At 38.6% G+C, this 17,615-nt stretch overlaps 1 protein-coding gene across 4 annotated transcripts in view; it reads right to left on the bottom strand.

Moving 5' to 3' along the window:
• Positions 1-1,055: 1,055 nt before the first annotated feature.
• The window catches only part of DROSHA (drosha ribonuclease III), a 72,153-nt gene continuing 55,593 nt past the window's right edge, over positions 1,056-17,615 (bottom strand). For all 4 annotated transcript variants that reach the window (XM_038127097.1, XM_038127100.1, XM_038127099.1 and 1 more), the window contains 8 exons: positions 16,243-16,400; positions 14,560-14,665; positions 10,906-11,047; positions 9,852-9,934; positions 9,635-9,738; positions 7,551-7,643; positions 6,713-6,759; positions 1,056-3,764 (listed from right to left, as the gene is read on the bottom strand). In XM_038127097.1, coding sequence (XP_037983025.1) covers positions 3,634-3,764; positions 6,713-6,759; positions 7,551-7,643; positions 9,635-9,738; positions 9,852-9,934; positions 10,906-11,047; positions 14,560-14,665; positions 16,243-16,400 — 864 coding nt within the window. In that variant the 3' untranslated portion in view covers positions 1,056-3,633. The remainder of the gene's footprint in view (positions 3,765-6,712; positions 6,760-7,550; positions 7,644-9,634; positions 9,739-9,851; positions 9,935-10,905; positions 11,048-14,559; positions 14,666-16,242; positions 16,401-17,615) is intronic.

Below are 17,615 nucleotides of genomic sequence, written 5' to 3'. Positions count from 1 at the left end.
TCCCTTTGTCACCTGTGGCAGGCAGGTGAAGAAAAGGGCCTCTAAGGTAAGCCTGCTCCCTGATGGATAGAGAAATATGCACAGCTGGAGCATGCAGCTGATTTAATCTTAGTGCCCCAGAAAGAATTTGAATCTGTGATGTGGGGAGTGGGTAAGAAGGAGGAGAAACAGGGTGGATGTATGGGTCACAGAAATTTCCGTTGCAACACCATCCTCTTCAAAGACAATGCACAGAGGTAAATGATGCAGATGAACAACTCCCTGAGCTCTTACAGGGCTTTACAAACTTCCACCAAAAAGAAACTTTTTACAAGTGATCCACTTATTTCATTTAAATATGTAGCCTGTATAATCAGAGTCTTTGAAGTAGGGAGACAGATGATCAGGATTTGCCTTTTGATCTTTCCAAATTGTTTTAGCAAGTAACAACTATGCCTGAAGTCTTTTCTGGGAAACTTTATTAGCAACGATGTTCACAACAATCTTAGAGACCAAGGTTCTCTTAGTACTGCTGTTAAATAATCTTCCAGAAACTGAAATCTTACAAAGCCAACTTAGGGTCTACAAATAACATAATGAATTTTATGTAAATTCAGTTGAAATCCCCAATCAAAACAGCTACAATTCTATTCAGTGTTCTGTACATATTCACATTACAAATATTCACAGGATCTGTTGGATTCACACAGATCCCAGTTTTGTTCTCTATTCATCTACTTGTACCCAGCTCAAGTCAATTGATCTTGCAAGATAACTTCTAGCTCAGAGAACAGAGGACAGGCTCTGAATCAAAAAAAGGACTGACTTTATCAGTAAACCAGAGACCCCCCCCCCCACACACACACCTACAAAGGAGCAGCACAAGCTGACTAGTTATAAGCTACAGCTGTTCCACTGATCAGCATGAGTGCAATAATTCTTACCAAGGCAACTTGAAGAGGCTTCCCCTCCTTGGTGGCCGTTGTAAAGGACTGTGCTCATATTTCACATTCTACACAACTCCTGAAATCACAGCCACTGCTTTTAGACAGTCCACACACAGAAAGACACTGCGGTTTGAAAAAAGGAAACAGGAATTTTTTTTGCCTTCTGTTTTTTGTTCTGAAGACAAGGAAAACAAAATTGCTTCAGGTAATCTTCCTAGCCCACACCTATGCAGCGAAAAAAGAAAATAGCCCCCTTGTAAAAACACAGTTACCACCAACACTTTATGGAGGAAAGCCTAAAACTCATTAACTGCAGTAACTGGAATGCAGGAATTATTTTAAAAGTTTGTTTTTTCCAAGGAATTTCTGGGTCAAAGAAGAAAAAAAGAACAGTCCTAGGTTCCTCCCCCAAAACAGGCTATCTGATAAATTCAATCTAATTTAATGAAAATATTTATGAGTAAGACTGCAGTCTTACAGCTGAAAAGTGAAATTGTATATAGGAATAATGAAAGTAATGTTAAAACTATGAACTAACAATTCCACTGGGGTTCTTTGGTGATGTCAAATACGCTGAAATTCGCTAAGCAATCATTCATTATTATTCATTATCACTATTCATTAAACATATGAAACTGGTCACAATTAAGAGGGAAAAATAAAATAATGGTTTACACAATCACACTTGACCCTCTAGCACCGCACCATTTCATCTTACTGCTAGAAGCAGATGGGCAATTATACAAAATTATTTGAAATACAAAAGTCTTGTGGACAGGACTTGCTGGTGCTTTTCAAGCTTCCTGTTCTTGAGAAGCATTTCAGCTTTTTAGTTACCAACTGAAGCTAAAAGAAGTAACAATCACTTCTCAAAAGTCAAATGGCAGCAGCATTCAGCAGAGAGCAGCTCCTCGCCTTTACCTTGATTTTGTTCCCTCCATTATTACCACTCTCTAAATTAGAGAATGTGTTTGTTTTTTTCCTCTCATCCTCTGAAATGGATTTTAAGCATCAATCCATTAGGAAAAGGCAAATTATAGAGCTGGAAGAAGTGAGGTAGTATTGTGGGCTAAAGTGTAAAACGCCCCCTCCCCCCCTTAGTTAAGTGCATCTCACATTGCAAGTGTAGAAAGGTATGCTTCTGAAAATACACATATTGATTATCTCAGAAGTGAAACTCTGGGAAGACATTTGTGTAGCCTCAATTTTTCAGCTTCATTTGGTGTCTACTTTGGCACCTGCAATGAAGTGCTTCTCCTGATGTCCATCCCACACCTATAGAGAGGTGCTTCAGACAATCGCTGAAGAAGCTGCTCAGTGCTCAGTGCAGAGTGGCTGTCAGGCAGAAGTTTTCTTCTGTGAGTTGGCACGAATTCCTTGGGCAAGATTTGTGCATCCATGCTGCCCCATACTTTAACACATACAACTGTGGGACATGCTTAAATAATTGGCCAAAAAGGATCTTTTCTTCTTTCAGGATGAAAATGCGTGGCTAAGGAAAATAAGGGTTCAATCTGTTTTGCTTATCAGAAAAGAAAGATGAAAAATGACGACACAATACCTACCAAGGGATTGTATTAACTGAGAACTAGCTTAATGGAAATTAATGGCTTGAAGCAGCAAAATTAAAAGAACAAACAACACTGATAACCAGTGGGAAAAAATACCAACACACACAGTGGACTTTTAATTTCTGGTGCTGTTCAGAGCTTTTATAGAAGAAACATCTGTCTGCCTAATACAAGCCACAGACACCAAAAAAACCCACGGAAACTGGGTGACTTAAAACTGCACACCACATTGGGGATAAATTCTGCCCTTCTTTTGACAAAAACTGTTTTCAATGAACCTCTCTGGAACAGCACCCATATAGAGTTTCTAATACACCATTTCACAGTAATGGCCACACTGGTATCTTCCTGTCAAAGAAATCCATTAAAGCAGACACCAGCCTGACAGAACAAAAAGCTCAGAAAGAAACTAAACTTGTTAATGTAAACTACGTGTACATTCTCTACAAAAACTGCCATTCTCTTCCTTCATAATTATCTTCTCCTTCAAGTCTTATAACAGTGATTTAAAAAAAAAAACTACTCAATCTTCCACACACATCTGCACCACATTTCAGATGTGACATCCACTGTCCATAGGAAAACTGAGTGTCTCCTTTTAATTACTGCACCATTTTCTGTAAAAAGGGCCTGAACTTTAAAGCTCTGGTTTAGCAGACTCAAGAAGTAAATTTAGCTGCAAAACTTAAGTCAGGTACATGCTTAAGTGATCAGCTGAGTCAGTTTTTCATTATGCTTTCTTTCCCCTCACAGCAGAGTTCATGCAATAATTTGGCTGGTCACTGACAACACAGCACTTAGACATAGGAGACAACTGTTAAACAGCTTTTCCTCCTATTAGCTTTGGAAATTAATACTTTATTACTTCATACAAGACAGTAAAAAGAATAAAAATAATCAACAACTTTTCATAAAAATTAAAAGTATTTAAACCCAAGTCTTATTAAAAAGCCAAACTTAAAATCAAGCTAAAGAAATACTGTATTTGCACACACTTTTAAAGGAAGATATTACAATTTTCTTTTTGATATCAACAGGCACTCTTCATTCATCTGCAAGAAACTAGGTTAGGTCTCCATGGGCCATAGTCAGAGTTATTAAGTAAGTAAATATGCCACTGCTTCTGTGCCCTCCTTTTATTTCCTTGCTTCTTCAGTCTCCTCTGACTCTCTCTCTTGATGCTCTCTTTCCCACCTCAATTCTTTCAACTCTTGTCTGTACTTCCGTTCAATGAACCGTTTCTGATGGGCCATCTGGGGAAAGTTATCTGACACAAGAAGAAATATTTTACATTAATAAACAAACTGGTAACAGAGAAAGCTTCAGCTTGTTTTGTTTTAAACTTTGATGCTATTAGAGGTAGGGGGGAAAAATGTTGTTCCTATTTTTACTCATTTATTTCTTATAATATATAGTAAACCAGGACTGTTTCATAAGACTTTGGTTTCTTCATGATTTCTTTACATCTGTTTCTCCTGCTACAAAGCACCACCAAATCTAATATACTCACGAAAACAAAATACAAAATCCTGGTATAGCAACATGGCCAGGTATTACCTGGATTTTACATTCTGTTCCCTTAGCAACAGGTGGTTGATACTGAAAAATGAATGTGAAACTACTGTCAATGCTGTCAGGGCTTTCTGTCTTGCTCTGACTCTGAAAAGTACGAGCCACTGGTTTCAAGCATTGCACAGATGTTTCCATTATTTTTATTACTGTTTTAGACCATGCAGAATCAACTGTATGCCCCACACTAAGGCGGGGATCCTAATGGGAAAGTAATAGTGTAGCAAGATGGAATGCAGTTGAGTTTGTTCCTGAAAAAGTAAATGCTTGCCTATGTACCAGAAGGCTGCCTTAGCGTAATCTGAGAGCATGGATGAGGGAAGACTGCCTGAAACAGACTGAACAAGGCTGAGGTGATGGAGAAATAGCTGGGGAGATGGATGCTTCTGCTTTTAGGCATTTGTCCATTGGCTGATGTGTAGGTACACATCAGTACTGAGACTGCAAGAACAGCTTATGTAAGTGAACAGAATTGCTCTCACTTTAGTGCACGGCTCACAGAATGTGATGTTTTCTGCATGACCAGGGTGCTGACATCCACACGTGTCTTGTGCTGTGGAGACCTGCACCCTCCAGCCAGTCAGAAAGCAAAGGGGTGGCAGAGGATGTGACAGGCTGCAGCTGATGGTGAATCCTGCTGGGATCACAGAGAGCTCTGGGATCAGCACTGGCTACCTGATCAGTCTGAGATGAATGCAAAAGGTTACTACACTGATCTTTAAAGCCATAAATTTGGTAGATGTCTCAGCAAAGGACTGCTCTCTCTCTTGCTGGCTATTGAGGGAGAATTCAGCTGAGGCTTCTCAGGGAGGAGTACGTTGGCATCAAGCTTTTTTCTCCTTGGCACCAAGCTTCTTCCTCCTTTTTCTTGGTCCCAGGCAGCACAGATTCTCAGCTAGAGAATGTGGTGCAGAAGCCACATAAACTGCAGGAGTTTGTAGTAGAGCAGAATAACTTTCTACTGCTTTGCTTTATTGGCCAGTGAAATTTGTGCCCTTTATTATATATACTACAGGAATAAAAGGTTTATTCATCAGTTATTTACAACTTGAGCATAGGAGAGTATATTTATTTAAACCAGAAAGCAATCTAAACAAAATTGGTTTTAAATTGCTGTTGTTTTAAAAAGCACTAGTGCTTTGTTTAATGGAGTTCTGGGATATTTTGTTGCTCATGTGCTCCATAAAATGAAAATCAGATTTTCAGCACTGCCTGTAACATGATTCTTTAAGAACTCAGCTTGGTAGCAACCTGTTCTAATATGTTTAGAATGGCAAGAAGGAAACTCATATAATAAATTCATCATGGCTATCATATAACTAGGTGTATGAAAACTACTTTCACTTGAAGTTAACTACTCATGCATTAAAAAACCCAACAAACAAACCAAACCAAACAACTCTACTGCACCACCATATACATAATACAACAGGGCCCTTAAGGGGCCCTTAAGGGTTGTGTAACCTCCATGCTGAAAGACAATTAAAACTTGACTGGCAAGGCACAGAGAAACTAACTTGAAAGAGGGCTCTGTTTTGAATTGAAGGGCATCAGGAGCACAGACCTCTAGAGTTCTATGGTATTTAAACAAATATATATGTCAGAAGATAGCTGTGAAGTCCTTGGATTGATAGGCCATGAAACTCACAGCTCTCTTGAGTGGTGATACTGTCACAAGAAAATTCACTCAAAGAAAACTTCAGTAACATCTCGCAGATACTCAGCGGAGAAGGGAAGTTACATTTTTCTACTTGTCAAATTTACTGGTGGTGAGAAGTATATGCTTAGCAGATGGATATAAAAACATATCTGAACTACACAGATTCATTGCCTTCTGAAATATTTAAGCTCTTGAATTTCCAGATGCAGAGATAACAGATTAAAAACCTTTGACATCTGAGGAACTGCATGTGTTTCCTTTGAATGAAATGCAAAAACTGGACTTCCCATGTTCTTCTCAATAGAGAATTTCTGATGCACAAAACGCTCGTAATCTATTTGCTTGCAGGTCACCCACACCTGGTACTTTAACCCAACTGACCAAAGTTACTTAACAGAAGAAGCTTGCCCACACTCATTCATATCTGGGACTACATTTCAATGAAGGACTGCTCCCATGCTGGCTATGCAGCATGTAGTTTAGAGAGATGTATACACAGCTCCCTGGATCTGCAGCTGATATTAGCCCTTCTTGAGAGATAAATATCAATTTAAATTGTTGGGGATCTGCCTCTTAGATTTTAATCTAGTCTACTGATAATCTGGGATCAAATTTTATTTTCTAAGGTCACATTTGGCTCCTCCCCTGAATTAAAGGGCAAGCATCAGAGACTATGCAGTCTCATCCCACTGCATGCATAAGCACAGAAAACCTCAATGAAACTTTACTGTACAGAGTTCCCTTGAAGTTGCAGCCTCTGCAGCTGATCAGCTCCCGCTAACAAATACCTGTTGGGATTGTATTAACTTCAACTGCTACAAAACTGTCTTGAATGTACTAAGAGAAAAACCTGCTGCTTAGAAGCTGACAGCACTTAACATATGTGTTCTGTTCAAAACTTATCCCCCACAAAATCTGCACCTTGCCTTGCCTCACTAAAGAACACGGAAATAAACTATGAATTCTCAGTTGCCCAAATATCTTACATTTTTCAAGTGCGTCCATTGCAGCTCCCATTTCTGCTTGCTGAATACTGTAAAAGCCAAACAAAAACATGTTACATGAGATCTAAGCTGTACAGAATAAACTAAAGTTCCTGACAAAATGGACTAGTTACACTTTTGTAATGAAACTTTTTGGAAAACCAGCAGCTTCTAAGTCCCAGAGTGTATGATAGACCAGCCATTCCATAAATATGTAAGCAATAGTACTACAGCTCCAGTAGAATTTTTCTTAACTTAGACCATTAATATTAACAAAATATTCCAGTCCATTCTTCACTAAAGCATTTGCTTTTACCGGAAAGGAAAAAAGGAACAAGATCACAGATGCATGAATGATAAAAAAACAATGATATTTTTATAACTACCACCAGATTTGATAGCATAAAATGAGGTTTTTGGGGTTCATGGTTGAAGTCTTTGAATTCTTAGAACCATTCCAAAATGCCTAGAAGTAGTAACCTCAGGAAAAAAAAGTGTAATAGTGTGGCACTCTTAACTTGCTACTGTAAGTTGCATAGTAATCCAATAGCAAATACCAAGATAAAGACACTATTTCCTGGAAGCTGTTCTGCAGTTACTACTCCAAAAGCCACAAATAGTTAGCATTGCCAGCCACCTTGAAGGCAAGTTCACCAAAAAAGTTTAAGATCCAAAATTATACCAACATTGAACCCTTCAGATATTCCTAAAGCAGAGACGTTTGAAGAAGGCTCTACAGCTTTCCTTTCCTATGGCAAACCATGCAACAATCTATCTCCCACGGCAAGTTATTTTGGACACCACCACACTCTAACACCATATGATTAATTTTTTACTATACCTTGGACCTTTACCACATCCTATTCTTTCCCCTTTGAAGTAGACAGCTACTGTGTATGTCCTGGCATGAGAAGGTCCCACTGTCTGCAGGGTCCTGAAAGAAGAAATATTTTAGTCAAGCAGGGAGTATTAAAATACAGAATCTGTTTGTGGCACATAGCTCACCAAGCTTTCAGTCTGGTCAATACATAGAGTACAATTAATGCAAAATGTAGAGTGAGGGTTGAAGGATGTCTGTATAGATCACATTAACCCAGAGATCACTGGAACAGTATTTATATTGATCTCTTTTATTACTCCAGGCTCACTCAGGAGCACCACATGAAAACTAAAACTTTATTTAACTTAAAGGCAAAAATGCAAACTGTAACATGAAGTGTTCAAACGCTGTGAAAGCACTTGTAACAAATTAATAAATTATGCCCAGCTGTGCAATTGCAAGCAAACAGACCCATACAATTTTGTGTGCACTAGAAGTTTAGTCCCTGAGAGTTTTGCAGGTAGCAAGGTTTTATAAGGATTTTGTATTAGACATGGTAGTTCTCTACACTGAAATATCACAGTACAAAGAAATTTTCCATCAGCTTTGAAAAGTTAGTTTGTCACAAAACAAACTTTCCATTTGACCTTAAGTCTAGGACATTCATCAACAACCATCTAAAAGGGAAAAGGTAATTCCCCAGATGTGCAATGAATTGCTTCTTTTGCAGTTTCTTACCGCTGTCCCAAATCTCTCCCCACTTTCAGATCAAGTTTTGTCTGCTACCTTGTTTCTTTTTAGAGGGAGCACAAATTTCACATCAATTTTTAAAGTATCTAACTAAAGTACTCTATCTCTCCATGCACTGCGACAAGAGCAAATAAAACCTATCCTAAATTTAAAAGCAATAGTACTGACTGCAGTGAAACAGATAACCCCAAGAAAAGGAATTTAACAAGATAATAGGAAGATAACAGCGTATTACTAGGTCTGAGCTGTACTATAAAAATCAATTTATCATCACAGCAAAACAAAACAAACATTTGGTACTTGATATTAAGTGGTTTTTACAAAAATGGGAAATTGCTTTTTATTGAATTTATCCCCCTCAGCCAAGACAAAGCCCTGAACCCTTACACAGACAGACAGAAGAGTCAGACCTGCAGAGCACTGGCTGCAGTGTTAAGGGGATGGCACTTCTGAAGCGCACTGTGTGTCACTGAACTGCAGCACTGCATTGGAAGCCTTACTTCACTACCTGTGACAGATGCACTTATACTTTCATTCTTCATATCTTTTTGATATAACAATCCCAACAACACAAGCCTTGAATAGCGTTTATCTCTTCTTTTGGGGATAATATTGCACCCTTTCCTACATTAATTGAATGGATATGGATGCAATATACAGCCTAAGGTTTATTATTTATTATCTTTTTGAAGCAGCTATTACACTATTTAGCAACTGGAAGTGAAATGGGAGATCTATCCTGTCTAGCTTCAGGTACGTAACCAAGGTGTACAAGTTACAAGGTTCACTGCCCTGAGCTCTTTCTCACTGAACACGGGAACATTTGTGAGCTGAACCACACAGCAAAAATGTCCAAAACTTGTGGTGGCCTTCAGTGCCTGACTGTGGATGAGAAACAGTGCCTATAATTGGCAGGTGTAACATAAGGCATTATTATTTTTGCATAATAATATCAAGAAACTCCATATGTTAGTGAGACTAGAATGAAGATATCTTGACCTCATAGCAAAACAGCCATTTCTTTAACTCTTTTCACTTAATACTGCCATTCCTTACATTAAAAGAAAAACAAATACAGAATTATGCCCATTTAATACTCCACTCCAAAATAAAAACTCTATTTTCCCCCTACAACTGTACAGGTAAAATGCTTAGTAACTTTTCCTTGTAATGGCTTAAAACACCTAAGGCTTAGAAAATAGTATTTTCCATCTTCAGGCAAAGAAAGACTATAGGGCTTGGATAACGACAAGAAAAGCAAACTATGGGGAAAATGCATGGTGACTGATCACATCTTGCTCCATGTACAAGGAAGATTTATAATTAGCTGGTATCCATAAGGAGCCTGTTCTTACTTGTAGAGAGGAATGTCCGGCTCTTTTCCTTCTGTCCTGAGAGTCAAGCAGCACTGCTGAAGCTGAGATTTAGGATCATTCCAATCTTGATTTAAAATAAACTCCTGCAGGAAGTCCACAAAGATGCTTTTATGATTGAGAGATTGTAGTAGGGGTTTCAAATGCCACAATGTGTTAAAACACAGAGGCAGGAAAGTAGGAAATTGACTGATCTTACCTTTAGCCGTGGAAAAAAGCAAACATTCATGAAAGTGTGAACATATTCCAAATCTTTATCAATGTACAGGGCAGCAATAAAGGCTGGGGGGAAAAAAAGGTACTGTCACTCTTCCAGGGAGAGACTTATTGGCTTGCATGTTTAGAAACAAGTATCTCTGAGTACTTTAAAGCCATATTCAATGATGTTTCAGGGCAGTGATCTGATGAGGCTATTATCCGGCATACTCGGGAAAAAAAAAATCAGGTTGACCAAGAGATTAAGTGATTTACCCAAATCCATCCAGTCATTTAAAGCGCTAGAAACAACACTCTGCTTCTAATCTCATATTTTAACTGGGAGACCGTGAATACCTACAAACACATCACTACTGGGTACCATAAAATAATTTAGATATAAATCACTCCTGTTTGTGTGCTATTTCCATTTGTTTACAGGATTTTGCAAAAGACAAGTGGTCTGAATGGCTTGCAAAATACATCAAAATATACAAGACAGGGATTAACTTGCTTTGCAGAATATTTATCACTGTTTCTGTTTCATGGGAAAGAAGGCAGCACAAACTTCCAAAAATTGACTAAAAGAAATTTCATTTTCATGTAGCCTTTCCTCTTGTGGAGTGACCATTTTAAAACCTCCTCAAATGCAGACAAACGAACCACAGAAATATTCACCTGCTGAAGGAACTATCTGGTCTTCCAACAGTGTCAAGAGGATACTAATTAAACACTGAAACTGCTGTTAAATAGCTCAACTCAGAGTATGAGCTTTAACTTTGAAGACGTGCTTTTGACCTGGTCAATTTCGACCCCTTAAATTTCTAAGCCTTCAACTTTCTATCTGCAATTATGCCTCCTTTATGCTTTTATACAGACTTCAGAAATCTGGGTTAGTCTTCAAAAATCTGGCTTTCAGAGGTATGGGCATAAATCATTTGGAAACCTGAACATACATTTTTAACAGCAATTTAGGAGCTTTCCAATGGCTTTCTTAAACAAGCCCTAAGGAAAAGGAAGTCATTAAGTACGAAGTTATTATAACCAAATTAACTCACATTCCAAGAGATCAGCCAAAGTCTTAGTTCGAAGAGTCACAGGTCTTTTTGTCTTGTCGTTAGTGATGGCAAACTCTTGCATGCCCAGCTCTTCTGCCACCTTGGCCTGTGTCCTGTTGTTCACCAAAGAACTTCTTAACAGCTGCAAAAGAAAGAAGTTCCATTCCTTAGTAACAATTACCAATAAGAAACTACAAAACCTAGGAGAGCTGGGGAGAAAAAATTACTTTTATCCTTGAAGTTTCTCACTTCTTTCAGTTTACTGCCATTTTGATTCAGAACATCAAGTAATTTATATAGAGACACACTCTGTCACTCTTTCTACTGGTGATTTTTATTTCTGTTTCCTCTCACCAATCTTTACTTATTCTACCGACACATTACTTCTGTATATATGTCATGCATTTAAAATGCTTGTTTGTGAGCTTCCTTGAAATTAGGTACCATGTCTTCATGAGGCCTGTACTTTCTCAGCTAATCTGAAGTTTTCTAGTTTAGGTAATACACAGTTGTATACATTTTCCCATATAAAGTGTAAGTAAACAATATTCTGGAGTTCATGGAACAGCCCCCAGTGTCCACCAAATAATAAATAAATAGGTGGTGACTGAAACAAATATACATTAAAGCAAGATAGTTCAGTATTTCAGAAACAGCAGATGAGGAAGCTGCTCCATTCCTTTGGCCAAAGAAAAAAACACACAGATGGACAGCCTGTATGCACTATTTGCTCTGCTAGAAGGCAGCACAGCTGAGCCAATGCATCCTGGACGCAGATCTGCCCTAACATGTTCCATATATGCCAATGTCAAGGATGTGTAATGAAAATACCTAACCTTGGCTCCACACAGGACACAGAGCTCGCATACAGCTTAAAGGAGTATTTTAGAATTTTAGGGAGAATTTCTGAACCTTTGGAGAGGTCAGTATTTTTCCTGCTTGTTTGTTTTTTTGCTTTAAATGGAACAGCACTAAAGAAGTTACAGCTACTATAGGAGGTAGGAGTGAGAAGTAAAGAATGTCTCTCTTTTCCACAGTTTATGTGCAATCTAGAGTTGAGATGCTGCATACACATTTTTTTTTCCTTTTTTTGTCTTCCATATCACATTTTCTCAGTTTATTAGATACCAGTTATATGCTACCTAGCTCCAGCACGTCAACTGATCTTATGAAAAATCAAGATTTATTTGCTGCACTTGATACTTCATCTCTCACAACAGATAAACAAAGAACAGTATGTTCATAATTTGTTTGTCAATGATGTATGAAGCAGATACTCATAACCTGATCTTCGTAAACTACGCAAACTGCACATAGTATTATTACCTCTCTACCTAACCTTTGTTTAAACTCATTTACTACTTGTTCCTTTTCAAAATTCTTTCCTTTTATTCCTTAAGATAAATAAACTATACTTTCCCCAACAATATCCTCAGTACAGTATCCGAATATGTAACCTGTGAGACAGAAGTGCAGCGTCCCATGACAGAAATCTGTTTCTTGTAATGGGAGAAGAATGACTTCTTTTGTTTTGTTTGCAGACTATTTATTTTGATAGAATCCATAATCATGATTAGTAGTATCATAAAACAAAGAGCAACACATACACTACCCAGTGAATTAGAGACAGAAGAAAAAGCCCAGCTATCCTTTTAGCACTGTGTTATCAACTTGCTCTGTATTACAATTTGCCTCCTCTACAAGTGTGATCAGACAAGAAACTCAATTCCTCTTAATGATACAGAGAAGACACAGCCCCTGTGCCTTTCCAGCAGCTTTTTTAGAGTTAGTCTCTACACCAGTAACACACAGCCTGCATCACTGCAGATGCAGTGATACATGATATGCTCAACTGGAGCTTGGCTTTAATTACAAAGCAGTTTTTTTCCTAATTCTTCCATCTTCACCCAACATACCACTACTCACAACTGTACCAGAAGAATGTATCCATAACTCAGTACTGGAGAAGCTGTATCTTCCAACATTCAACAAAATGTCAAATTCTCTTCTGGTACATTATTTGGCTATCTCAAAGTATGTAGATGAGACTATGCTCGTCTTTCTTTTTCTCAAGTATAGTTATTTTACAGACATCTCTCCACAAGCAATCCCTCCACACTGGGAAGCCACTGCATTGCCAGTCAAGTAGAATCCTTGACCAAAATTGCCCTCAACACACCAGACACCATTTAGTTATTATTACTTCAAATTTAGATATATTCCCAGATGACAGGAGAAAGAGCTTAGTGTTTGCAGTTTTTCTTCAGATTCCATTTAATCAGCCTCCTTTCTCAGATGTCTCATTTCATTTGTCATCAAATTTAAAAACATTTTATGATTTTCTTTTTCTCTACACATGAACACATCTCCACAGTTCAAATTTTATTTTAGGCATTGCTTGCTTCTTTCTATTTTTATGTGTTTTAAGCATCCACTCCACTCTAACTTTGCAGTTTTGCCTAAAAACTGAAGTGTGCAACTTGTACTTTCCAACTCACTAATCATTACATTAAGCAACAAAAAGACATTGTAATCATTGTTCTGAGCATTTACACCCATTAACAGCAACATCCCATATTCTTCTGGCCAAATAGTTCTTGCAGGAGTTATAAGACCACAGATGCCTACATTCTTAAAAGTCATGTAGAAAGCAAAAAACCCCACCAGGCTTTATATCCTGTCTCCTCAATGGTGCAGAAGAATCCATACAAATATAACTGAAACTTAAGAAATGGTGAAGAAAAACTCAAGTAACTTTTAGTCACAGCATGTACTTTTTTCTTCCTCTTGTATACAGCTTTAGCCCAAAAGATTCAAGAACCATATTCTTGATAACACATTGCCTGCTAGAGACTCAGCATTGTCATGCCTTGATTGATCTGAGGGAACCACTCTAAAATAAGGCTACTTCCTAACTTTAACTAGAAAACTTGACTAACCTTCCTGATATATGTTTTGCTTTGTTGATCAAGTAAACTAAGAAAATTTAGTAAGCCAAAGAAAATCTGTTACTTTCAAACAAAGCCACAACTCTCCAGCTGCAGAGCTAAATGCATCAATCAGGAAAAATCTACTTATACTATCATGCTGTGTTTAAAGTACTGTAAACTGTTGAAAGGTAAAAGCCCACATAAGAGAGGCTAAAAGCCTATAGCAATCAACAGATTACTATAACTATATTAAAATTAAATTCAAAAGCTACCTCTGGAAGTCCAGATTGAGACAAGAGGAAAACCAGACTAAAATAAATTGTAAAAATCTTTTATCAGGATGTATAACTCTGCCTGTATGCATGTTCAACAGACTAGAAGACGAATAAAAAAAAGTCATGTGATACATCTATTTAAATAAATGGTTTAAGACACCCATCTTTAAACAAGAACTAGTCTTAGCCCTCAATTTCATCACTGACATCTTTAAAATTTTTGATCCATTTCACAGACTGAACAGAAATTATTGCAGTGGGCTCATAAATCACCATTTTCTATTCATTGCAGTTCTCATGACTTAAAATTAACAAAGACTTATTAAGAGCAGTGGTTGCTGAGGCTTCTTTTATTAATCAAACTCAGAATAATTCACTGGCTGTTCCAATAATTTCGGTCTCCATCCCACTCTTGCTCTTATGGAGAATATGATTGATGGCAGTCTCACCGTTAAGTGCCCTTCATGATGATCGGGGAAATGTATGAATAAATACTCTGTGGCTACCAACTGCATTATGGAGTCACCCAGGAATTCCATCCTCTGGTTGTGGCCTCTGAAAAATGAGACATCAGTGCAGCAAAATCAATAAGCACTCATGAGGAAAAAACCAAAACCAGCATGCACACACAAATTAAAATGAAGAATGATCTGAAAGTGAGCCTTGCTCATTTCCAAACACATTTAAGACAATTTTTCAGTGTTAATCAGGTGAGATGAAAACACAGCTCATTACTGTAGTAACACCAACTTACAGGCAAAAAGCAAATAGGGATAGCTACAAATAAATGCAATCATTAGATTACAGATCACAGACTAAATGAAGGAGAAGAGCAGTTAACATCAAATCTGTATTGGGATAAGATCTCTATCTCAAACTTGTTTTAAGAAAATGAACTAATGAATGCAACACTTCAACAAAGAAAGTGTCCATTCACAAGAAGGAAAAGGATCAGGATCATTAAACTCATACAAGATCCTGGAGAAGGTAAGTGCTGATATGAAGTTTAACAAGGGCAAGTGCCAGATTCTCTGTCTGGGACAACCCCAGCTGTGTGTATAAAGTGGGGAATGAGATGCTGGAGAGCTGCACTGTGGAAATGGACCTGGGGGTCCTGGTCAATGGCAAACTGAACATGAGGCAGCAGTGCCCTGACAGCCAGGAGGGCCAAGTGTGTCCTGGGGGACATCACACACAGCACTGCCAGCTGGACAAGGGAGGGGATTGTCCTGCTCTGCTCTGAGCTGGGGTGGCCTCACCTCCAGTGCTGGGGGCAGTTTTGGGTGCCACAATATAAAGACAACATTAAGCTGTTGGAGAGTGTCCAAAGGTGAGCAACTGTGATAGTGAAAGGTCCTGAGGGGAAGCCATATGAGGAGCAGCTGAGGTCACTTCGTTCAGCCTGGAGGGGACTGAGGGGAGACCTCACTGCAGAGGGGAATGGAAGGGCGGGTACCGATCTCTTCACTTTCATGACCAGAGACAGGGCTCAAGGAAACAGCATAAAGCTGAGTCAGGAGAGGTTTAGCTTGGATATCAGGAAGAGGTTTTTCACCCAGAGGGTGGTTTAACACTGGAAAGGCTCCCCAGGGAAGTGGTCACAGCACCAAGCCTGTCTGAGTTCAGGAAGTGTGTGGACAACACTCTCAGGCACATGGTGTAATTCCTGGGGTGTTCTATGCAGGGCCAGCAGCTGGACTTGATGATCCCAATGGGTCCCTTCCAACTCAGTATATTCTATAATATTGTTTGCTTGAAAACAGTATTTGCTTGCAGCTTTGCAAGCAACAGGACACAAGGGCTGTCCTTGGACCAAAGAGCATAATTTTACTTCTTTTCTCTGCCCAAATGTACCTTCAAGTATGTCTCAGGAGTGATGTGTAAGTATCAGTCATGCAGAAAGCTCAAAATAAACACCAGGATCGGTCTCTAACAACTTCTACAGTCTTTCCCAAGGTATTTGCTACTGACTACTGTCAGAGGTGGCATACTGAGCCAGGTGGCCTTGTGAAAATAGCTGCTCTATTCTAGGAAATAAATGTAACATAGTTTGTTTACAAACTAGGCAATCTGGGATAACTCCTAACAGAAGGGCCAACAGAGCTACATGAGGACTCTTGCTGTGTACTCACAGAGTCAGATGGTTAAAGCCTACTGTCCTCAGAGTGAATGCACGTGCTAGAAGGCGGACATGAGTAAAGATGACTCCAATTGCCTCCTCAAACTCTGTAAGCTTTTGAAGAACTGGAGAAGTCTCAATGAGTTGTCTGTCAGTATTGGACTCCTGCAGCTGCAAGAAAAATGAAGTGTAAGTAATGACAAACTCAGACTGCTGCAGAAACTTTCAGCGAAAAGCAAGCATTCTTTAAATCAAGGGCAAAGAAGACAATGAACAAGTTCCATGGACAGGTGAACTGAGAAAACCACATTTCCTCTGCCTTTTGGTCTTGAATAATTACCACTCAAGGAAGAGATGAGCTCTGATGTATGCTTCTTTAACAGCTGAGGCATTTAAACACATCACTTGCATGTCTCTATATGTGGATGAATTGTAGCATAATACAAACTTTCTCAAAACATGTACAATTGTATATTTCTGAATTTTCTAACATTATCACATTGTTTGCAACTGAATAACAGATTCAAAAATTACTAGAATAGGGTTGGCAGACTGAAAGCATGTCAAGATGAGACAAAACCGAAATCAATTTCTCCCACTTTCCTTAGTATTAAAAATCAAGAATAAATACTTTAAATATGAAATTCAAAAGGGCACACTAACACAAGAAAATTAAAATTATTGCTTTGGGGCAATATCTTTTCTTATCAGTTTCTTGTCTGATATCCTTATTGTGATGACTCTGGTAAATGCCTTTGTGGAACTGGGAAATGGCTTAAGCCTTTCCTCCACACATTCTGAGCATCTCTTTGGTATAGTAATGCCTTAGAGGAGGAATTATCCAGAAGGATGCCTAAAAGAAAAGTAAGAATAACCACAGCTTTTTCAACTGGCATTGAGATAATTTTTGGTTTGTTGTCTGCCTCTTTTCTATTAATTAATTACATTCAATTTGTCTTTTTTGCTGTACAGAGCGTTCAGTTCACACTTTCATAGAGGTACATACCCTTGCACCACAATTCCACACTTGGGTGATAACTGTCATTTCGGAGTTCAGCTGCATGTGGAGCTGAGACTGCTTTTTGCTTCATCATGCACAGCCCTTTCTATTTACCTACACTGCTTTTTAAAACTCCACAGTGAGTCACCCTCGCATTCTCACAACCAGAGTGCAATTCTTCAGTCTGCTGTTGTCCCTGCTACCTGAAATAATTTGGTACTGTCAACAAACTGCCACCTCACTGCTCATCCTCTTCCCTAGGCTGTCAGTGAGAACAGCGTGTACTTCAGCAAAGATCCCGAGGGAAATCTGCCAGTGATCACCATTCCTTGCAAGATGTGGTCGTTTCACTCCTGTTCTCCATTTCTTATGTTTCAGCCATTCCT

Source organism: Motacilla alba, chromosome 2 (genome assembly GCF_015832195.1).
Source record: "Motacilla alba alba isolate MOTALB_02 chromosome 2, Motacilla_alba_V1.0_pri, whole genome shotgun sequence".
In the NCBI taxonomy this organism is placed as follows: Eukaryota; Metazoa; Chordata; class Aves; order Passeriformes; family Motacillidae; genus Motacilla; species Motacilla alba.
This window is presented reverse-complemented; position numbering and strand designations above follow the sequence as displayed.